At 35.3% G+C, this 24,700-nt stretch overlaps 1 protein-coding gene across 3 annotated transcripts in view; it reads left to right on the forward strand.

Annotated features, from left to right (window-relative positions):
* Positions 1-24,700, forward strand: part of SLC13A1 (solute carrier family 13 member 1) — a 126,201-nt gene that overhangs the window by 58,323 nt on the left and 43,178 nt on the right. The window contains exons 8-16 of one of the 3 annotated variants that reach the window (XM_016125213.2): positions 5,633-5,752; positions 9,907-10,005; positions 10,430-10,531; positions 13,649-13,755; positions 15,837-15,946; positions 20,717-20,878; positions 22,307-22,444; positions 23,615-23,779; positions 23,863-24,564. In XM_016125213.2, coding sequence (XP_015980699.2) covers positions 5,633-5,752; positions 9,907-10,005; positions 10,430-10,531; positions 13,649-13,755; positions 15,837-15,946; positions 20,717-20,878; positions 22,307-22,444; positions 23,615-23,752 — 976 coding nt within the window. In that variant the 3' untranslated portion in view covers positions 23,753-23,779; positions 23,863-24,564. Of the gene's footprint in view, positions 1-5,632; positions 5,753-9,906; positions 10,006-10,429; positions 10,532-13,648; positions 13,756-15,836; positions 15,947-20,716; positions 20,879-22,306; positions 22,445-23,614; positions 24,566-24,700 lie in introns of those variants that run through there. The other 2 variants (XM_016125214.2, XM_016125212.2) reach the window with 2 other exon arrangements.

The following is a 24,700-nucleotide window of genomic DNA, read 5'->3' on the forward strand; positions in this document are numbered from 1 at the left end:
TTCCACTGATAGACTCTTCCAGTCATTACCCAATCTCCTCCTGTCCTAACATGATTTTTAATAAATACTACCCTGTGATTAACCCATTTCTTCCTCCTCTTGTTCTTGAAAGGCCCACCTGTTCTGCCAATTTCATTCTCTATTTGTAGATGCTCTGTCACTTCAAACTCTGTTCAGTCACTCCTAAAGCGCTATCTCCACCTCCTCTTATCATAAACTGTGTTCACATTTCTGTAAACTTGTTTTATCTACACACATGCACGACCACCACCCCTGATGACTGCAAGCTTTAAAGGCTTCATGAATCATTCTCTTATTCCTTTATCTCACAAGGGACACAGGTAGGGATCAATGAACATTAGCTGAGATGGTCTGATCGAAGACATCAACAAAGTGCTGACTGTTCTAGGGAATCATCTAAATAACTAAATCATCTTTTAATGTTAAAGTTATAAGGGAAATATTATTAGGGACAACTACTGTTTTCACAACAGAGCAGCTTTGATGCATCAATGTCATTTAACAAAAACAACAGCTATTAAACACACAAAATAAATCTACCAGATTAAGGATGGGAAATTATCACAAGTAAACTTTCATAGCTTGCTGATTATCAAAGTATATTATTCAGTCTGTGGGTATCAGCTGTGAAATACTTGGGTATACAAGGCATCTTGGAAGGAAGTTGTATCACCAGTGATTAGCACTGTCACTGTTACTAATTATGTGTTAAATAATAACTGCTATACGTTTACAAACCAAGAAATGATAAATTAAATTAGTTTATAGATGCGGTAAATTCAAAGCCCACATCTTTAACCTCTCTGCCTGGCCACTTACAAAGGGAGAAGTTAAACCAGTCACCTAGCAATAGCTGTCTTCAAAACTTACCACAATTGTTCCCTTCAGAAATGAGCAATACGTATTTCCCAGAAAGAATTTCTCTGACAAATACCGTAGAAAAAATTTGGATATACCAGAGTTTGACTCAGACTTTGGTTCAGATTTCAATCTTGCCATATATTAGCTTAATTTCTATGAACATGAGTTTCTTCATTTGTGAAATGGGGACAAAACTATAGTTTACATTATCATGAGGATTAAATGGCATAATGCATATGTGGCTCTTAGCAAAGGGCCTGGCACATAGGAAATTGTCAATCATCCTACTCTATTACTGCTGCTTCTACTTCCACTATTGGGGCTAGAAATCTAAGCGTGGCTTGTGAATAACAAGTAGTTAATATTTGAAAAGGAACCTCTGGGAGAGTGCAAATATAAAACTGAAAAGTGGCTTTGACTCAGAAGTAATCAAAATAGTCATTAATCAAAAGGACTATAATCATTGTGGACACTAGCTTATAGTGATCTTAATGGCCCAAATCTGTTTCAAGGCTGTAAATTTTCACAGCTACATCCATCCTTTTGAGACCATCACTGTGTATTTCATTAGTGTTATTTATCATTTTGTAGTTGGGCATAAGAACTGCAACAACAACACTGTCTTCCTAAGTTTCAACATTGGTGTGCATCCATGCTTCAGATCAAAGCACAGCTCTGTTACGGAGCATTCATTTCCATAGTGCTCTAAAGTGTCCTTCAAACATCAAGTTTGTACTGTAGCTTATGGATATTTTGCAATGTACATGGAATTTTCTATTTTTACCTGAGAGCTGGAGTTGAGGACAGTATGCTTTAATTAAAAGAGATTGTGTGTTAAACACTCCTCCTGGGTTAAAAATCCAACTCGACCTTGAACAAATCACTTAACTTTCTGACACTCAGTGTCTTCCCATATACAACAGAAATACAATCTTTTTCTCACATGATTTTTGTTAGATCATCTGCTCATTCCTACATTCCTGCCTGATCTCTAAAACTTAGAGTACCCCCAGGTGCATTCCCTTTTCTTGTCTCCATTTACTCCCAAAATTATCACACTCATTTCCATGGTTTATGAAATGAGTGTCGGTAACTCCCCGTTTTATATCTCTAACTTGCTTTCTCCTCTCGGTTCCAGAATCATTGATCTACCGCCTATCCAACAAGGCCACTTGGACGTTTCAAATTAACATGTCCACAGCAGCATTCCTGATCCACCACTTCCTCACACTTCTGCTAACCAATTCTTCCCTCAGATTTTATTTCAATAAATGGAACCTTTTCTCCATTTCCTACATTTAATCCAAAATATATTTCAAATATATTGCATTCTCTTCATCTTCGCTACTACCAATCTAAGTTAAGCTAAAATTCATTCTACTTTCTCTCTCCTCTATTCCTCTGCAAACCTTTGTCTTCTAATTGATTTCCAGGTGTATTTGTCTTCTATTGCTATGTTACAAATTACTCTGAATTTAGTGTCTTAAAACAGCACAAATTTATTATCTCACAATTTTATTATCTGTGGGTCAGGTCAGGAGTCTAGGCACAGTTTAGCTAGATTCTTTGCTCAAGATCTCACCAGCCTGAAATCAGTGTCAGCTGAGTCTGTAATCACCACAGAAGCTCAGGGTCCTATTCCAAGTTCCTTCTGGTTGTTGACAGAATTCAGTTCCCTGTAGTTAAATTAATGAAATGCACTTTTTTTTTTTTTTTTTTTTTTTGCTGACTGTTGGCATGTGGTCACTCTCAGCAACTAGTGGCTACCCCAGGATTCTTGCCACATGGCCCCTTCTTTTAACAACATGGAAACTTGCTTTTTCAGGCCAGCAGAAAAATCTCTTTTAAGGGCTCAACTGATTAAGCCAGGCCCACCCAAGATGACTTCCTTTGATTAATTCAGAGTCAACTGATGGGAACTTTGACTACCTCTGCAAAGTCGCTTCACTTTTCTCATAAAAGAACCAAACCACTGCAATGAAATCTCGTCAAAGTCACAATTTCTATTTACACAGAAGTGGGGAGGATTGTACAAAGCATGTAGACCAGGGGCAGGAATCTTAGGAACGCTGCCTACCAGGCCTTGGCTTCCACTCTTGTTGCCTTTGATGTTGAGAATCCACCTAGCCAACATGGCTTATGTAAATAACAACTTTAAATTAGACTTTAAATTTGATCATGTCACTACTTTACTTACTTTGTTCCTACTACCCCAAACCCATTTGTACTAAACTTTGAATTCCTTCTGATGGCCTATAATGTTATGTATCTGACTCCTATTGGCTGCTTCTTAGGTGTTATTTCATGTTGCTGGCCTTCTGTGTGGTCCTCCAACATTCCAAATTTATTCCTGCCTCAGGGCCTTTGTACTTGCTATTCTTTCTGTCTGGAATGCTGTTTCCCAGTTATTTAAATGACTGGCTCCTTCTTGCCCTTTAGATCTCATCTCACATATCACCTTCCTTGACCATACTATGTAAAATTTCTTACTCTCCTAGTAATTTTTTAATTACATAATTTTGTTTTATTTTCTGATCCATTATATCCCTACCTGTTTATTGCCTGTGTTCCTCATTTAAATATAAACTTTACGAGAGCCTGGACGATGTCCATCTAATTCACTACTATATCCCCAATAGCTGGAAGAGTACCTGGCACATGGTAGACACCCAAAGCATAGTGTTAGATGGGGAGGGCGGGGTGGGGAGGAATCTTATCATAACTAAATGTCTATGCATAGCTCATGGAAGAAATCTATATTTGGTTTAGACAGATACTTACAGCCGCTTCACTTTTAGGGTATGAGGAAGTGGGAAATGAAACGCGACAGTGAAATATCTTTTAGAGTATGGCATTCATTCCATTTTCATCCAAACTTTTCACTCTAGGTAGAAGTAGAAGGCCACAGTGCTGTGCGATGTTTACTTTCTTACTACTGAAGAATAAAACAAAAACAAAACAGAGTTTAGCTTTTTCAGGCTTTTATTTTTCTAAGTGAACTATCCCTCTAGGCAGAAATTCTAAAAATCTCCTTTTTAGCTGAACAAATCTTACAGGATTCTCTGCAGTGGGTGGGGCAAACAATGAATGCAGTCTGAGCCACAGATGGTGAAAAATGAAATTGGGTTTGGGACATTGTTTGGAACCTAATCTAAATAACATTTCTAAATGTCTTTAGGCTGGACAGAATAGCATAGACCATCAACCTGTAATCTAAGTTCAATAAATTGATGGGAAATAAGCTTACACTTTTCTCCCCTTATTTTCAAGCTGAAAACAATTTTTTTTAAGCAAGCAATTAATTCTCAATGGAGCCTCATGGACATGATAAAGCATCTTTCCATTCATCAATTCTATGTATTCTCTAGCATTTCTTATTTATTATTTGTCATTTTTCTAATGCATGAATATGTAAGCTAATCCTTGGCTCTCTTCAAGGTAAATAAAAATCACCCTCAAGTTGCAAATTTAACTATAAGACTCGGGGCAATAAGCAAATTTTAAGCTCAAAGAAATTGTAGAAAATATTAGAAACCTAGAGTTTTGAAAACTTATTGTTTTTTTCCAAGTCTTTGTATTATTTAGGATCCATCCTAAAATAGAAGAAGAAATGCTCTAAAATACATAAATTTAGCTTATGTTGATACATTTAGTTTGAAACATTTATTTACATGATCTTCTTCCCAATGGCAAAATACAGATGTGATTTAAATAAAACAAGGATTGCAAAATCTATCATTTTTATAAAGTTGTCTATGTTTTATGACTTCAAAAATAACAAAAATATGTTAATGGTATTTTTATTACTTCTGTATATATTCTGTACTTTCCAGATTTCCAATTCTGTATTTGTATTACTGCTTCAAGAAAAAAACATAAAAGACTGTTTTTCAAATTTCCTGTTTCCCCCGCCCCCCATAGTCATCAAATAGATAACTATATGAGAATTTATTTGGAATTCGGACTACATTTTGAAACAATGAATGTGAGGTTACCAAAGGAACCGTGCTTGTACCTGACTTTTTGTTGTTGTTGCTATCGTTTTCTTATAATGCGAGGTAAGAAGCTGAAAATAACTAGGAAAGATAAAGAAAATGCTGATGTTTACTATAGAACTTTTAATTAATTTTATCTGGTCCAGATTTATTCCATTTGACTGAGCCCCACAGCACTAATTCTAGGAAGAAAGGACTAGCATATGTCTGGTATGATTACTACAATTGTTCTGAGGCAGAAGAAACAGAAAAACTGCTATGAGGGACAATGTGGACTGGATCAGAGTCCTTTTCTAGGTACCTGGGGTGCCCACTATCAATGTGAAATTATAACATTCAGTTCTATTAAATTAATTTTCATTTGTTTCTAAGTCTGCTTATTTGTCTTTCCTCATTCAAATACCAATGAGTTCACTGCTAACACCAGGACACATGCCCCCATGAATACCCATTTCTTGTGTATTTAATGAGTTTCAGGTACTGTTCTAGGGTCTTTAATGAGCATGTCCTTGCAGTTTGAATAAAAGAAGCAGAAATCATAACATAGCCACTCTCGTTTTGTGGGAAGTAGCGATAATTATGCAGTTACAGAATCAAGAGACAGGAGTAACACTAACTTCTCTTCTTACTGGTGAATATCCACTGCGTCTTCCTTTGGCTGCTAGCACAAGAAACTACCGACTGCTTCCCACTGACTGTCAGGAAGGTTTCCACTTGTACTCCTTCTGTGAACAATTTTCCATATCTTCCCACAGGCGCTACCCTGAATGTCATTGCATCAACTTTGGATCATGGTTTATGCTTTCCTTCCCGGCTGCTATTATTATTTTGTTCTTGTCCTGGATCTGGCTTCAGTGGCTTTTCCTGGGATTCAAGTAAGTAAATAGCCCATGTTAATCAGATAAATGAAGGTGTCTAGGTTCTGAGTTCTCAGCTGCTCACACTTCCTCTTTCACCTATTCTGTGAAGCTGTGTTTCTCTTCCGCACAAAACTGACACATCTAAGCAGATATTTCAAGGATGCTCTAAATATTATCAACAGTATTGGAAGAGCATTTGTGGAAAGCAAATCCATCTTGATCTCCTCTGAGTCCTAAACCAATAAGATATTCATAGGCCAGAGGCTCATAATGATGAGGACCCAGTTCACCTTGTTAAAGTGAATTTGAGGACGTTTTGCCCTCCTCTTGGTTTAATGTAGGGATTTCCTCAGGTTGTTACTTGAAACTGTAACATTCAGGGCTTCCAGCTTTGTCTTAACACAATAATTGACATGTCCTTGAAAAGATAAAGATCTGAGTGTGTGCTTTGCGGAAAGAATATTGGATTACGAACCAGACCAGGGACAAAGTTGTGGCTTCTCACAAGCCAAATGAGTGATCTTTGCAACTCCTGATCCATTCTCAGTCTCAGCGTCTTCAACTGTAAAATGATAGAATTTAACTGCAAGATCAGTAAGATCACTTCGAACGCTGTAGTTCTAACAAAGCTCAAGTTTAACACAAAGGTTAAGGTAAGAAACACTGATCAATAAAGAGCCACTAATTCAAAGAGAATTTGCAAATATTACCTTGGCTGGGACTGAAGTTGGTGACTGATAAGTACCAATGAGTTACATGACTTAAATGACAGCCAATATTTAAAATTATGAAGGGCTCCGCAGAAAAATAGAAAATGCAGCATGATATATTCAACACATATCACCATACTTCAGAAAACGGAGGGGAAAAGGCTATATATTATCAAAACTTGAGGATTTTTTCCTGAAAAACAAAATAATTCAGGTCATTCTTACAGGATTTCATTTAAATAATTTTAAGGACCAGTGAAGAAAGCAGCAAGTTATCCACCAAGCAGGTGATACTGACATCGGCTATTTGTACTTCCTTTGAAAAGCAAAACACCACAATCAGATGCTGTTTCCTGCCTGTGCCAAAATGTTCCGACCCTAGTCATATAAAGACTGATATTCTTTCCGTTCCTCCACCTGCTTTTTCTCTAGAACTGCGCAATTTTTTTTAGTTGTGGGAGATGGCACTGATGGGGTTTTTTAAAATCTATTTGTCCAGATTGTGGGAGCAGCATGTGGCAGTGCTCCTGCTGAAGCAAATGTGTGGAATGTCACTGATTTCAGCAGGTGGGCATCAGTGGGGAGAGGCCAGCTGTGTACTAAATACCCCTTCCTGGAAACCCAAGCCTGTGGGGGTCTATTCAGTCGTACAGGTAGCATTGCAGGGTGCAGGAGACAGGAAACCCCAACCAACGGAGGAAGAATCCTCTCACAGACCCACAGCTATTTCCTTCCTTTTTTGCTATATATAATGACTTTTTAAGATATATTTGCAACCATTCTCATTATTTGGAAATGGCTCCCCACTTAAAAAGGAAAAAAAATTCAAGAAGATAAAGGGTGGACATATGGAAATATGTTCTCTCTGAGGAAAAAAATCCCGTGAAGTGCATACATTAGGCAACGTCCATAAATCACAGTCAGTGGCATATTTAAACAGTCCCTTTGTTGTCCACTATTGGCTAGACAGCAATAGTGGACACGCAGCTTCATGCTCCAGCACATTTTTCAGTGTCCTTTACAGTCTGTCAGGGTGTTCACCTCCAGGGGTTTTAGACCGACAAGCAGGAATTATCAGCCACTCCCCTGGCAGGCCACCATACATTCTGATTAGTGCATTGGCTGTTAACACAGTTAACTCACACGTTATAAATGGCCCCAACATACTTGGGAGGAGAAGCTCATCTATCAGTGCCACAGAACTTATTTAAATGGAGAGGCAGATGCATTGTGATGTGCCTCATCAGTTCCTTTGTGAAGGTATTAACCTTCGTTTACAGTAAGGCCAGTTTGACTTTTGACTTAACTATTTATGATTCCCAACCAAAATGGCAAATACATATGCAGTCTCCAGCATGGAAAACAGTTTCAAAGGTGACTCACCTCTTTCTTTACTTTTCCAGTCTACATATGGTTCTCAAGGTGGGCCATGGATTCATTTCTTATACTAGTTGCATTTACATATGACAACGGGTAGAATTTTGAGACTGCCACTAGTCGGTAATTTAATTGAGACTATACAAATTAAAAATTACCTCATCAATCTTAAATCAACAACATCCATCTAATTATGTTCATGGTCAGAGTATGTGCCAGAGTAGCTGTGAATGTGTAGGATGGATGACTTAAGAATTGAATAAACTCTGCTCCTCCAAAGGGAATAATAGTCCAAACAAGTTTGAGTAGCAGAGTCATAGAATGAATGAATGAATGAATGAATGAATAAATAAATAAATAAATAAATAAATAAATAAATTTAAATGTGTCTTTGTGTGATATCTACCTTTCACACCGCCTCAGTCTTCCTATTTATTCTCTCACAAATTTTCATGTTTAGCTAAGCAATTTTACAGAAGAAAGTGCCCTTGCTTTCATTCTGTTTTGAAACTGCTTTATTGAGGTATGATTGACGTACAAAGAGCTGTCGATATTTAATGTACCCCAAACTTGATGTGTTTGGTGTTTGGTGTCAAGTACACAGCCATGAAACCATCATCAATAGCAATGCCATAAACCTATCCATCACTTCCAAAAGATTCCACACGCGTCATTTACTTTATTTCCTTTTTCCTTTTGTGGATAAAACATTAGCATAAGGTCTGTGCTCCCTACCCCCATTTCCCTCTCCTCCCAGCCCCTGGCAACCACCAATTTACTCTCCGCTTTTATGTGTTTAACTACTTTGGATTCCACATATAAGAAAGATCATGCAATATTTGTTTTCCTGTGTCTGGCTTATTTCACTTTAGCATAATGTCCTCCAGGTCCGTGCATGCTGTAGCATGTATTAGTATTTCATTCCTTTATATGGCTAAATATATTCTATTGTATGTATATATCACTTTTTTAAAAATCCATTTGTTTGTCAATGGACTTTTATGTTGTTTCTATGCCTTAACTATTGTGAATAATGCTACAATGTACACGTGCATGCAGATATCTCTTTGAGATCCAGATTTCAATTCCTTTGGATATGCACTCAGAGGTGCTTTTTATATCTATATACAATGTAGTCTGACTGAACTACTCATAGACATTTCAAGAGATAATCCATAAGAATCTAGCCATTTCCCCATTTGTTCCTTCCTCTAGAAGGATTTTTTTTTTTTTTTAGTCTAGGTCTAGAGCAGTGCTTCACAAAAAAACTATTCGGAGTTTTGAAGACCCTAGATTTCCAGACAGAAAAATTAGTCACCAGGGAAGGGGGTCACTAAAATAAGCAGCTAAAAAAATAGAGACTGGCAGCTAATGTTGAAAATAAGTTTGAAAATTATCTAATGGAAGCTATTAGGACACAAGAAGTAAAGAAACTTGAAGAAAATAATGTAATAGCATTGGCTTCAGTTCTGAGAATAGATATAATTTGGACTACTTGTCCATGATCAGTGTATGTGACTTCCCTGCCCTAAAGTATAACTTGAGTTTAGCACATTTTGTGAAAATTGATAGACCTGACAGCCAACTGTTGTAAATGTGACGAAGGTACTATTGAGTTGATGAGTCACCTATGCACCATGTATGCCAGTGTTTAGAGATACTGGGCCAAAGAAAACGTTTATGACACCACTCCTGCCCTCACGTGATTTAACTAGTGAGATAAAACTTATACATGTGCAACAATTAACAATCAATATATACAATAAAGATATTAAAAATATGTAACAATCAAGTTCACAATAAAGTGTTAAATTAGAGATGAGGGGTCCATGGCAAAATTCTAACGGCGCAAAAGGACTTGAATAAAGAAGAGATCGGTGGAAGGGCTCATGGAAAACATGAACAAAAACTGAGCATTGAAAATTGAGCAAACCAGGCAAAAACAGAAAAGAGGGGACAGGGCATTTAAAGATGGAAATGGAGGTGTAAGCAAAAAGCACAAATTTCTGTTATTAGCGCTCACACACTTATAGTCTATAAAGGGAGACTCTTTTATTTAACTGGCTTAATTATTCTTTTCAGTTTTAAGGAAATGTTTAAATGTGGCAAGACCAAAACAGTGGAACAAAAAGTTTGTGCTGAGGTGATTAAACAAGAATACCAAAAACTTGGACCAATAAGGTAAGATTCACGTGCGCGTGCACGCGCGCATGCACGCGCGCGCGCGCGCACACACACACACACACACACCCTTTATACTGCAAGTATTTATTTATTTGAGGGCAAATAAGCACGTCATTGTCTGTAATGTTATTAATAATACTCGATAAGTGCCCCAAATGTGCTTATTTGTGAATGTGAGTGCTAATCTCAACATGACAAAATATATTCTTTGTCTAAAAACTTGCTAGGTGGAATGGCAAGGAGCTGACAGACTCATAGAAGAATAAAGTTCTTTTTAACTGCACTGATCCTCTCAAATTATTGACACATTCAGTTTTTAGTGTTCAGTGCTCTGGTAAGATTACTACTGACAACAGCTCAGGAAGTTTCCACAAATGTCCTGATTGAGAAAATAAATGAAATGATTGGAATTTTCCCACAGGTATCAGGAAACTGTGACCTTGGTCCTCTTCATTGTAATGGCCTTGCTATGGTTTAGCCGAGATCCTGGGTTTGTTTCTGGTTGGTCTGTTCTTTTTTCAGAGTAAGCATTACGTGTTATGTTTGTCGGCCCTTCCTCCTCTGCTTTTCTTCGAAGTGGTTCCTATAACTCTGAAAGATTATATGAGAGTTGGTCTTTCTTTCCACTTAAAAGGCTTTTTAATCCTAATATTTATAGGAAAAAAATGACAAGGAATGAAATATAAGGTAGGGCTTCAGTTAAGATAATGAAGCTACCATGTAACTAAAAATCAGGCCTCTTTAGAGAAGGCTATCTCCCCCTTTACAAAATTAGAAATATAATCTGCAGGAAAGCCATGTTCCATGGTAGTTTGGAGTATAAACTTTGGAGCCACACCACTGGGTTCCATACTTGGCTCTTCCACTTACTCTGGGCAGGACACTTCTCTCTCAAGTTTTTCATCTAGAAAATGGAGCTAACGCTAGCATGTAGAATAGTGCCACCCTTCTCCCTATATAGAGTGCAATATAGGTGTTTATTATGTGAAATAAATGCTACTCAATGCTTCTTACTAACCTGATATGAATTCATATGTTGTAATTTTTGCCAATTTAATTTTTTTTACTTCTATGGAGGATTATTTATTTGGCTCAGGATCTTGTCTTTTCCTCTATTTATGTCCATTTAGCCCTGGTTCACTATAAACCTATGCCTGTTTTATAGATAAGGAATTCCTGAATAAGTAAGAAGACTGATTTTACAAACTAATATTAGAAGCTGGGTCAGAGTTAATTTAATCTCTCAGTGTCTTATATACCAGCACTTGCTGCTGAGTCATGTGAAATGAGGGGGAAGATTGTAGCATAATTTTCTAAATTAAGGACCATCCTACATGCCATTATAAATACCATACTTTTGAGATTTGTTTTCCCAATCTGCCTTTCACTGAAGTACTCTGGTTCCTAAATTCAGCAGATCTCTGATTCGGACTTCCTGTCTCACATCCCCCAGCAAGAATCCATGTATTTTGGGGGCAGAAACCAAAATTATTTAAGTGAAATGTATTTTTCCCAATGAGACAAAGAAATTCCTTTATCTTGAATCAGAGCCTTCTGGTTATACAGGCATTACCAAAATTTTTTAAGGGTACAAAGGCTGAGTTCAAATTCATAGTAGCACACGAATGCAGCAATGCAATGTGGTAGCATGTGTCAAAGACTTCAGCTTTATAAACTTTTGTTTCCTTTAGGACTAAAACTTTTCCCTCTGAGAGGTCTAAACAAAAGACAGCCTCCAATTATTCAAAGCTAGCTATTCAAATCAAACTATTGTTTAATGGTTTGATGGTATTCTGTAGTTTGTAAGAGGGCCTATACCAACATAAAAAATTCTTTCTCCTTTTTAAAATACCATCCCTACCATCCTACAAAAGAAGAGTCTTCTCTAAACATATGTGTAAAAACTAAGTGAAATCAAACAATAGCTAATAAAAATCTGGCAGAAATCCCAATAGTAAATTCAATATAACCCATTTCTAATATCTATTTCTTACAGGAAAAAACTATAATTCAGAAGACGTTTAGTTTGTATCCAAAAAACAAAGCGTTTTTGCTATGGGCAGGTGTTCATGTTACCTAAAATTCTGAGAGAACAATAAGAAAAGAAACAAAGGTTTGAGAGAGGAAAAGATTTGAAGATATAAATCTAATGGCAATATACTAAAGCGAATAGAATTTGTATAAGCATAGTATTTGGTAACATTGAGACACCCTAACCTAGTTCATAATGAACTAAAACTAAAATAAAAATAAACTTATAATAAAATAATAAGAGTTTTAAAAGCCATTTGAAAATAAGTTATTTTAGTATTTATAGCTTGATTTTATTTAAAGTATATATTCTGTAGACTATATTTGTGATGTAGAGTTTTTAGGCATTTAGAAGTTCCGAAGCTAGAATGCTAGATCGAGATTTATAGCTACCACCTGATGTTTTCATTCCATCTGTTTGAATCTGGACTGAATCCAATGTGTCTTTTCATAAAGACAAAATCAAATTACATGATGCCTGACCCAATTTGGCAAAACTCCAACAAAAAATTATAACTAAAACAAAAGAAATAAGGAACAATGAAATAATAAATATCAGTTAAGTTTATTGACTAAATAACACTGAGGTAGCTTTTACTCAACAATGAAATAAAGAAAATCTATATTTAGGGAAAACAAACTGCTTTATAAAATTGTCAGATTGAATAAAGTAATACATTTTCTTGATTATTTAGATTTTTAAAGTAAATTACAGGAGTGGAGAGCTTCTATAGTATGTACACATTGCTGAGTTACAAGGTATCAAAATAATAGGATGGAAGAATTTCTTCTCAGCCTACAAAGATTCTCTAATTAAATATTGCTGACTTTTATAACTGAATTCTAATTTATGCCTGCTTCATTCATATCTAGTCTCCAGGTGCTCCTTAACTGTTGAAGCTTCTGAGAACCTGTCTTATTTACTGGAATGGCCCGGTGATTCTAAGACTCCATCTGTTCCTGAATCACTCTTAATTTGAACAGTGATCACTTATGAGCATCTCCTAAGCCATTCTAATAATTAACATTCTTGATTGAGTTTCATAGGGTAAAAGCATTAAATGGGTTGATTTCATTTTTCTGATAAGGCTTGGGCTTATAATCACAGAAGCAGATGTTTTATCTTAGAAAAACAGACCATCCCTTTTCACAATTTACAGAAGAGTTTTAGAGGACTCTAGAAACATCCATGCCTTGCCACAATTCAATATTATTTTGTTATAAATCAATTATATGGGACTTTGCCTATCTCAGCAATTGTTTCAACCTTAATTCTCTGCCAATATAATTTTAAAAAACAAAAAAAAACAGAAAAACAATTCAAAGACAAGATCTGTAAGCTTTACCTGAAAGGGAAATTCGCCATGTTGGCCTAGTATGTCAGCATTATATGAAAACAACGGAAACATGGTCTGAGATTTTTAGTTCCCCTAAATTATTTAGTGACAAATTATTTAGTTGGAAATCCATAGATTTTATAGCAGATTATCCTGAATAAATAACTTATACCACCACTAGTACTTATGTGCAATTAGTGTAGTCGATTAGAGTTTAGTTCCGGCAAATTCTTGATGCCATTTTTTTAATGTACACATTTGTCCTTTTTTAGGTATCCTGGTTTTGCTACAGATTCAACTGTTGCCTTACTCATAGGACTCCTATTCTTTCTTATCCCAGCTAAGACATTGACTAAAACTACACCTGAAGGAGAAATTGGTTGAGTATTATTTATAATTCTGAATGAATTTGACAGAAGAACAAAAAAATGCAAAATTCCACTGGTTTCAGTTGGTACTTAGAGCAGAAGGAATGGACATGCTGACACAACCCCTGGCTAGCACATGCACTGTTTGCACACTGCATCCGCTGTTCAGGCAGCCACACATCCTCTTGCTACAAGAAGGATCATTTTACTTTGCAGAAGTGAGAAGTAGTTTTCCTTATGCACCATAGTTAGGATTCTGCCAGGAGTGAAACTACTTTGTCCATGATAAACCTGCTTCCCCTGCCATAATCATAACTAATTTTACCATGGGCAAACGTAGGAACAAAAACTTATAAGTCATTACTTCGTGATGAGCCCTTGATACTTATGTTGAGAATCTAAAAAGGTGAAGAGCTTCAAGGGGAAGGGTGTTTACAGCCTCAGAGCAGTCTTGGAGAAAATGCAAATCGGCCTTATACTAGCCATAGCCTAGTGCCACAAATGAAAGGAAAGGTATTCAGCAGGAGCACCCATTGTCTTTATAAAGCATGGACAAAGAGATGCACACGTTTATGTGAGTATGCTCCTTCCTCCTCCCCACACATTTCTTGAACATAGGCTTCATCCACGTCTGTATTTTATATTACCACATCATGATCTGGGTAGTTAGATTCTTATGTTGCCAATGTAGGATTAATGATTTAAAATTGCCTGGAAATAGACTATACAGTAGAGTTGTGGTGGTGGTGTGTGTGTGGGGGGGGGGGGTTGTTGTTTGTTTGTTTTTCTTTTTTCTTTTACTTTTTCTTTTTTTAAAACAAAAACAAAAACAAAACAAAAAAAAAACTGGAATAGACCTGGGATTCATGCTCTTGGGTTAGCCCACCGGGCTCCTTGAGTCAGAATCAATAAATAACTAATGAGTCAGATTTCTAGGCCATGATACATGTAAACAGCACCATATAGGAATAAATGCCTTTTGTTCTCCATTGAGACTAGAAATTCTCAAAGCGTGTTATAAGAGATATTGCAATACAGAGCAGTGATTCCTAGGAGACTCTGAGGACTCAAAGCACTATGGCCTGGCAGGGGCATGTGTTGAGGAACCAGTGCCTGGCTTAACTTCCCTGGCTCCCTCCTCTGAATCCCCGCTCAGAGAGCCTTGCCCCTATCCACCAATCCCTTTCATTCTTCGATTCTTTTTCTCCCAATAAACACATTCACACTTGGTTTAAACATGACAGATAAGACATAATATGTTAAAATTTACATGAAAAATACATGTCAGAGATGTTTGCATTTTGACAGGATATATGGCCTTAATTCAAGTAAAAAATAGAAAAATTTCAGTCAACAGTGAAGGGTCGATTTGGTTTAAGTTTGGGAAAAAGGCATAGGAAGGAAGCTTATTAGTAACCTTAAGATCTCATCAGGTAGAAGACTGCCTATTACACATAACGTTAAGTGGGCATAGTATGTTCATGGATGACCCTATTTCTCAACAAATCCATGGAGACATCAGGACCCAACTATCAAGATAAATCAGTATGATAATCGCTTTACGAGCATTTTAAGGGTCTCATGAATCATACTTAAATTATTTAACCTGAACTTTGAATTACTTTAAACTAGAATCCAAAGACTCTATTATGACCCTCTCATGATTTGAAAAAATAGTAAAGATTCAGGTAAATATTAAGAAATAAAAATTATAACGCTGTCTCAATACTATGAGAACCAAAGAAATATTACATTTTTTTGTATAGCAAAGAACAATACAGTCCAATACACTGTGTTACTCATAGTGGAATGAATGAATGAATGAATACCATTATAAATGATGTTATAATTTATCTAACTCTACCTATAACATGAGCCAAAGAATTTTTCCAAGATATGATTTTTTTTTAAAAAAAGAATGTAATCTTCCACCTAGACCAATGCTAAAATTCCATCCAGATCAAATCCCCTATCTAAAAACAACTTAGGAATACTAAAAACTTGTTGTGAGATGGCTACTAAGATGATGAGAAAAAAGATGTCATATTATCGCATTTCGACCTATGGGTAACTGTAGGGCTTTTTTCCGCAGTTGCGTTTGACTACTCTCCTCTGATTACTTGGAAAGAATTCCAGTCGTTCATGCCCTGGGACATAGCCATTCTTGTCGGTGGAGGGTTTGCCTTAGCAGATGGCTGTGAGGTAATATTCTTGTCTAAGATATTTAACAATTAACTAGGCTGTTCCAAAGAAGATGGTTAGCCAAGCTTTTGGTATATTTAACTTCATTCTAGTGTTGTAAAGGGATAGATTTCAATAGCCATGCAACAAGTATACCACACAAGTGAGGTCAGTTCAGAGTTCAAAAATTTTTGCAGGCTGCAAGCATAAAACATTCTTTTTATAAACAATGTACCAGCGTGTCAAAAGAAATAAAGCAAATATTAGAATTCTTATTTCATGAAACAGTATTAGAAGACTAGCTTAGTAAGAAAAAACAATATAAAAATCATATGTACAGTGACTCCTAGTGAAACATTTTTATAATATTTTTACCTTATTTCATGATGAATTTGAGTAGCTCTTAGAGTTCTGTGCAATATATCATGGTTCTAATGTTGAAGGAGAATAAGAAATATTAGTACTTTACAACATTATATATTTATTACATTATTTCTTACATAGTAAGTGCATAAAGTTACTAAATACATACTTATTGAAAAAATTCTAGAGAGAATATCACACAACCAGGACTAATGTTATATTATGTCTAATTTTTGGAAGAACTAAAACCACCATGAGGAATAGAGTTGGCCATTTCTTTGGCTGATCTATCCAGCTGATATAAAGTAGAAATCTGGGAAGATCTTTGTCCCTGAAATTGCCCTGAACATTGTAGGGTTGCTGGATGAAAACTATCTCCTCCAAAAATTCCGCGAAAATCTTCTACTCTGACTAATTTCTAGATTTTTCTAGTTTTCTACAAAACACTCAAAACTCATGGCTGTTCCATTTTCTTAGTCATCAAACTAAAAAGAACAGTGAGAGAGATGTCCTATCCAGCCTTTTAGTTTCTGGGAAGTTAAACTTTTACACTTCTCAAGACAAAGAACTCTCTGTTCTGTTCTCTTTTTAAAATCCATAGAGAAACTGGTTTTTGCTCCTGACTTTATTGTCAGGTTTTCTCTGTGGTATTTGGATCTTGAGCTTTCAGCAATGAGACTTAGTAATAGGTGCAATTCAGAGTGCCACTTACAAAGTTATTTTCAGTCTAGATTTGGCTTGCCTTATAGACTGCTCAAATATAAATGATAGAAATATAAGACAGATACACTTTTCTCCTGGTTCAGCAATAATGATAACTGGTTTCTCAGAATAAATAACTTCCATTCCTATGTCTGCTCATTTAAATTGTGAGGAAATTAGAATCAGCAATTCTGACATTGATGTGAACGTTGTTCATTCCTCCTTCCCAGAATGTCTGGACTGGACCCAGATGTTCAAAGTGGTTTTAAAAGCATTGGCCAAACCTTAGAATAGCAAAGTCTAAGGAAATGAAAAGGTTTGGACTTAGTCTGATGTAGTAGTCTCTCTCATTGGAAGAATTAGGGAAACCATGGAAGGACATCTAACTTGCTATAAAAATCCTAGTACTACATAGAATCAGATTTCCATGAGATACTCAGAATAACCCTACCTCAAAGTGATTAGATTGAAACCATGTGCTACAAAAACATGGCTATTGACAAATATGCCCCTAGAAAATGGTTTTCCAAAGATTTGGAGACAGTTGATTTTTTAAAATTTATTCCCAATTGTGAGTAGTTTAGCAAATGCCCAGAAATAGATAACCCTTCTAGTTGGAATCCGTGAAATAGTAACTGCTAAAGCAATCATCTCATTACAGTTCTTTCTGTCTTAAATGTCCCTTGATATGTTTTAACATGACTGAACTCTCATGAGCTGGTAGTCACTTTCAAATTCTTAGTAGTGAATAACTCCTCCTCTCTCTTTTTCATACAGTCCTCAAAATTTTTCTCCTAAGTGAAACATGGAAGATTTAACATTATTTTTCTCAGCTCTCCACTAAAGTGGCCAAAACAGAACAAAAAAAGTGTCAATCCATAAAGAAAGCAAACTTACAGCAGGAACAATGCATATAAGAGCTGTTAATAAAATTTAAAAGATGGAAAGAGGATATTTGAAAGGCAACTGACTTTGTACTATAGAAAAAATACAAGAAGATAAAACTATGAGCCTGCAAAAGGATGAACCAACAAGAAACAAGCCAATTCATACACAGGATCCTGAAAGAGCTTAGAAATTGAAAGCAGCAGATTAATTGACAGCTGGGATAAAAACTCATACTAAAAGTGAAAGATGGTTTTAAAAGGTGTATAAGGAACTGTGAGCCTCCCAGATATTCTCTCCAGTCCTGAATGGACAGGCACATATTCTCTCTCCTCCACAGAAGAAAATTTAAATTTACTGTGTAGCAAAATTGAATCAATGAGACATTGGCTCACACTCCATCACCTAGCGAAGACTTCTTCTCAAGAGTCTTTGCCTCAGCACAAAGAGCTTCCAATTATCCTTTTATTGCCTCTCTTTTAAACATGAATAGACAGGCTAGGTTATCAAATAGTTGGAAAAGCCTTTGATACAACAACCAGTAACATAGAATAAAAAGAAAAGGAACACAAGAAAGACAATGAAAATATGCGAAACAATAGAAAACTTTAAAACTCTGTTATTGGTGCCTAAAAGAGATATCAGAAACGGTAAACACACAAAACTAAAACGGAATGTTATTTTTTAAAGGCATAGACAGAAAATAAGAGCCATGGAAGATAAATATTATAACAGAAATTTTAAAATTCAGTATCAAACTTAAAAGATAGTTTGAACATACTCCAGAAAAGAGAACAAAAAATGTATAGAAGGTAACATAAAAAATGAAGAGATAAGAAAACTGGAGTATCATTCCACTATGTCCAACAGCCAACTAGGAGTTTCAGAAATAAGAAGAAGGAGAGAAGAAGAAGGAGAAGGAGAAGGAGAAGGAGAAGGAGGAGAAGGAGAAGGAGAAGGAGAAGGAGAAGGAGAAGAAAGTAAATAGAAATGGAAGAACATTTCCAAAAACTAATGCAAAAAATTTCCCAGAACTGAAGACTTGGACATTCTGGAGTGAGAGAGCTACTAAGTGCCCGATTTCAAAGCACTTCATGTAGAATTTTAGAACTCCGGGTGTGATGATACAATCCCAACCTCCAGAGAAAAGGGGACAATATGTGCTGTAACCTTTGCCAGCTGCATCTAGTCAGACATAGATAAAAATATATTTTTAAAGTTTATGTAGTTATATTCTAGGATGAATTTGTACCAATGTGACTTAAATGATGGGCAGACTTTTTCCATCTAAAAGTCAAGACCAATAAACAATAACATACATCAAAATCACAAATAACATATATAATATCTGGTATCCATATCTGAGGATGTTTTGCCAATCTTTGATCAAAGAGTATGCTGCTTGTAATTAGAGCTTTTCTAAAAGATGCCAATCCTAATTTGTCATGGGCATAAAGATTCATACATGCAGTAGGTCACTGAAATCTCATAGAGAATTTTTTTCCTTCCATTTGAGGGATAATAGAATAACATACCTATTAATTTGAGTACAGCTGACTTATTTGTACTACGCATGTGGATCAAAGATCAGACTATCATTAGGCTTCTAAAGAATCCAACTGGAAACCACAGGAAATAGAACAATGGTTAAGTGATAATTATTTTAAATCTAAAATATTTTAAGTCTAAGATATTTTAAGTCTAAAATTTCATGAAAGCTGTACTATAAAAACAGTGTGAAAAGAAAATAAAGAGATTTTTCAGACATGCAGAAACTAAAAAAAGATATTTCCCCTGCACCAATTCTCAGAAAGCTATAGAAGAATGTGCTCCACCAACACAAAGGAATTAGCAAGAGAGCATTCCCACACAAGAGGCAGGTGAAGGGAATTTATAGCACACTAGTGAAGAGAGGTCTCAGAATAACAGTAGAATAGATATAAAAGGCAGCTAGTCCAGATGGGGCAGAAGGAGGGAGTACTCCAGAATGGATGTCTTCATGAAGGAAAATGAAAAAGAACAATGATCCGATATGTTTGTCTACTTGTGGGGAGTTTTCTGGTTTTACTGGAGGGTGTGCTGAAGAATTAGTGATAGGTAATTAGAAAACCAAGCAAAAAAATGAAGCAACTATTCTCTGGCAAAAACAAACAAACAAAACAAACAATAGTAAAACAAAAAATAAATAAATATAATCACAATACATTAATTGACTTAGGTATAAACAATATTGATATAATCATAATAGTAAACTTTAAATATTGACTTAACCAAAAATGTTGATATGTAAGTATAAGGGAATGGAGGGACAGAAAATGTAAATATGGTAGGTGGCATAAAAAAGCTGAAATTTTATGTAACATATTAAGAAGTCGGCAAATAATGTCTAAATTTGAAAATTAAGAGAAAAAAACTAATTTTGAAAAATTGATACAAATACTTACACCTAGCTCTAAATAGCTAATATAGATTGAAAATTGTTGCCTCTGGAAAACACAATTTAGGAGTGGAAAGAGGTAGACCAGAGGGCTGCTTTTAAAACCCTATAGTACTACTCTTTAAAATATCCACATATATTAGTTACATAAGAATGAAATTTAATTGAAAAATGTGGGAGACAATTTAAACTTTCTAAAGCATGTTTATAGTGTTAAAATAAGAACTGAAAGCTTCTCCATGTCAAAGCCACCCAGATCTATCAAACCACAAAAACATATGAGATCAAGATTATATTTTAGAAACTGATTTCTTAGAGCAAATAATGCTTTTTTAAAAAATTAAATTATATCTATTAAAATGAATTATTAATGAATAACAGAATTGCAATTTTTTTTTTTTTAGGAATCAGGACTATCTAAGTGGATAGGAAATAAATTATCTCCTCTCAGTTCATTACCATTATGGCTAGTAATTCTGATATCTTCTTTGCTTGTCACATCTTTAACAGAGGTAGCCAGCAATCCAGCTACCATTACCCTCCTTCTACCAATATTATCTCCATTGGTGAGTATCTCATTTATACCAATTATACTCTTCATCGAAAGAGCAGTGTTCTACTTTGCTTGTTCTGATATTGTGAAGTGGAATTGTTTTGGGCCTGAGGTCCTCCTGTAAGTAACATATAGAGTGGTCTTTATTTGCATTAATATTTTTCAGGAGACCTCAACTCAGAAGACTCTCTTCTTCCTTGTTCATGCAGCACAGTCTTAATTACCCACCTTCTCTCAGTTCAGATTTTTCATTTGCAGATAAATGGGAAGGTCCTTTCCAGCTGTAAAACTTTGGGATTCAGTGTTTCCTGGTAACTTTAGTTTTAAGATTTCTAACTCTGACACTTCTCCCTCTTGAATATTTCTGAAGTTCTGAGAAAGGCTTGATAGAAGTGATTTGCAAGTGAATGAAAAGCTAGACTTACACTTCGGGCTTCAAGCTTAAATATCTTAAATACAGTTTTCTACTCCCCAGGGAAGAATTTTAAAAGATAAGTAAAAAAGCAGAATTGCAAGGAGAGAGAAAGATTGTCTTCCCTTCTTCTCTTCACCTAGCTAGCAATTACAAGAAATAGCTTTAAGTAAATGTTTTTCTTATTGGGACAGATGGGATTGGTGAAAGAAAAGCACTTTAAATTAAGAAGGATTGCCCTTCTGGAATTGTTCTGCTACCAGCCCAAGGGGCATATGTTGGCATTCTTGAGCTACTGCTTCAAATTAGAAAAGAAATGTAGGAAGTTGAAATTGGCAAAACATTATTTTGTTTTTTTCTTTTTTTATTTTTCAACATAGAGCAGTCAGAAACATATGCGATAAATAATCATAATAACTCTTCTTCTGTGATGATCCTGAAGCAAATTTTTAATTATATATGTCACAGAGGCAGTAAAGTTAATAGAATGATGAGAGTTTTGGAGCCAGAGAGACCTGAGACCCTAAGCCGTACTACTTGCCAGCTGGATATTTCAACAAGTTAATTTAATCTTTCTGTGCCTTAGTTTCTTTATCTATTATTTGGGACTATAGAAGCTATCTTATAATGTCATTGTGAAAATTGAGTTGTAAATATAGTTTATTATAGTATTTTGTGCATTATATATAATGTATGTAAACTTTATATTATATGTAAACACATATATTTTACATATATGTAAACACTTAGCACAGCACCTTGTGTTAGATAAATAAATGGTTGCTGTTTTTAGTTTCTGGAATAAATGATACTTTGTTTAAAAAATAAACTGAGCTATAATGCTTAAATGGGCACCAATAAACATAAACAAGAGGAAGAGACATTTTCTGAAAAATAGTCTTCAAGTTATAACTGCATTTATGTGTATAATTTTATGTCTTTAGGTTTCAACCTGCTTTTTTTGCTCATTTTGATGCTTGGTGCCTACCTCAAAATTTTACTTAGACTTTTTTTTATCTTATTCAACAGGCTGAAGCCATTCACGTGAACCCTCTTTATATTTTAATACCTTCTACTCTATGTACATCATTTGCATTCCTCCTACCAGTAGCAAATCCACCTAATGCTATAATTTTTTCATATGGCCATCTAAAAGTTATTGACATGGTAAGTAAAATGAAAGACTATCAATGGGTCCAATAGCAATTTGTTTGTTTGCTTGTTTGTTTGTTTGCAACAGCTTAGGTAATCTCTCCTTTTACACACTAGTAGACCGCCAGGAAAAGCATGGCTTGAATTCCACTTCCAAAAATGAGTGCATGACTGGCTATAGAATTGTTTCGAAGAGTGATAACCAGAGGGAACATGTCATTAGAATTTATAGTCATGAATACAGACATATTAAATGTATCAGTAGTGTTCCGGGTGAAGGAAAAGGGCATAGAATATGCTCAACACAGTGGCTTAAACTTACATGTCAAGATCTTAATCTAAATTGGTCTAAGCAAAAGGTAGAAATAGGATTAATGAAATTTAGCAATCAAGCTTGTGGTTTTTCTATCGCAAACATTTATGCAATGGACATTTGCTCTGAATAAGCCATGAGGCTTAGCTCCCAACTGATGAAAAAATCATCTTTCTTATTCTGGTTCTAAAAGTGACATCTAAAGTGAAAGCACAGACAGATAATAATAGAAATTTTAAGTGACAAAACATGCACGTTTTTGCCAAATACAAAATATGAAAGTAGCCTTCGTCAAAAACTAACGAGAATATTCTGGTCTTCCTCCAATTTTGATTGCTAACTTCCAAACCAAACCAAAAAGGACTATAACCAAATAGAAAGCAACTTTGAAATTGTTTAATGGACTCCAGAATGATGATGTCAAAGCTAGAAAACTGGGAAATCTAAGGAAGATGAATAGAAGTCACTATTAAATTTCAGTAAGAGGATACTGGTCAACTATTAATAATATTGACTATGAAGGATCCAGTTATCAAATACTGACCTGAACCTTATCCACTGAAATACAAAACCATAAAACTCAAATTTTGATTTAACATGAAATGGCAGATATTTAAAGGGACTTTTCCCTAATCAGAATGACTCTAGTATATTCCTAAGAGGCACCTCTTTGATACTTTCCAATTAAATGACACTTTGTTGGGAACAGATTCTCTTTTGACATAAATGGAAAAACCTGTTTTATGAAATCAACAATTCATACTAATTGTTTCAGATGCACATGCATCTGACATATGCCTTCTGCAGCAGTATTCCAATTCTCCCACAGGTTCTTTTCTGGAGACTGACCTTTACACTCTTTCCTATTCAAGGTTAAAGCTGGACTTGGCGTTAATATTGTGGGTGTTTCTGTGGTGATGCTTGGTATGTTCACCTGGATTGTGCCTATATTTGACCTCAATTCCTACCCTTCTTGGGCTCCATCAATAAGTAATGATACCATTCCATGACAAGAACAAATCTCTGACCATCCCGTGGTGAGTTTTGGGAACTTTTAAGAATTCACTGCAAGATTTAGCTCCAAAAAACTGATGACACGTTTAATTCCGTCCTGGTATAGCTGCTGCAATTCCAGTGAACACCCAAAACTTGCTGACATAACTCAGAATCCATATTTCCTTTGAGATTCAACCAAAGAGCATCTACGTGCCTTCCTTCATCAAGAAGCCCATGGTTGTGATTTTGCTCATGGACCATATGTATCCTGTTTCATTATAAGACTAATTTATTATATGACCTTCAAAGAAATTAGGTCATTGGCTTCATCTTGCAGTTTGGGTTCAGTGTACCATTTCAAATGTCAATTTATTATTTGAGAAACTTCTCATGAAGCTATAAATAGAAAATAAAATATACAAGATAATTAGGTACTTGGCTAAATCATTTCCATAGTGGCGTTCAAGGGAATTAGTGTGGTCATCTCATGGTGTAAAAGCAAAGTTTAAATAAATGTGAATCCATTAACAACAGAAAACTCACAGATAAGAACTAATTTCTACTTGCCCTGCAATGTAATTCACACTTTTATGATCTCAGTGCACTGAAAAATACATTTTGTAGAGCTATGGGTTAAATTTGCTATCATTTGCACTATTAGCACAATATAGTTAGTTAAGAAAACTAAACGCTGTAAAACTATTAACACATTTATATATACGTATAACAATTTTACTTAAGCGTTTACCTTATTTTAGAAATAAATGATGTCATGTATTAAAAAGAGGAAATTCAGAAATTTAAATAAATTATCACTATGTATAAAGACATAGAAAAAAATCACATAACTCAATTATATCAGTATTAAAATGAAATACCAGAGAGAAATTAAAAAAGAAAAATTAAAACTGTTGATTATTTACAAATAAAATATAAATTATTTATGGGCAAACCAAAAAGAG

The sequence above is a fragment of the Rousettus aegyptiacus genome, unplaced genomic scaffold, assembly GCF_014176215.1.
Source record: "Rousettus aegyptiacus isolate mRouAeg1 unplaced genomic scaffold, mRouAeg1.p scaffold_m13_p_13, whole genome shotgun sequence".
Taxonomy (NCBI): domain Eukaryota; kingdom Metazoa; phylum Chordata; class Mammalia; order Chiroptera; family Pteropodidae; genus Rousettus; species Rousettus aegyptiacus.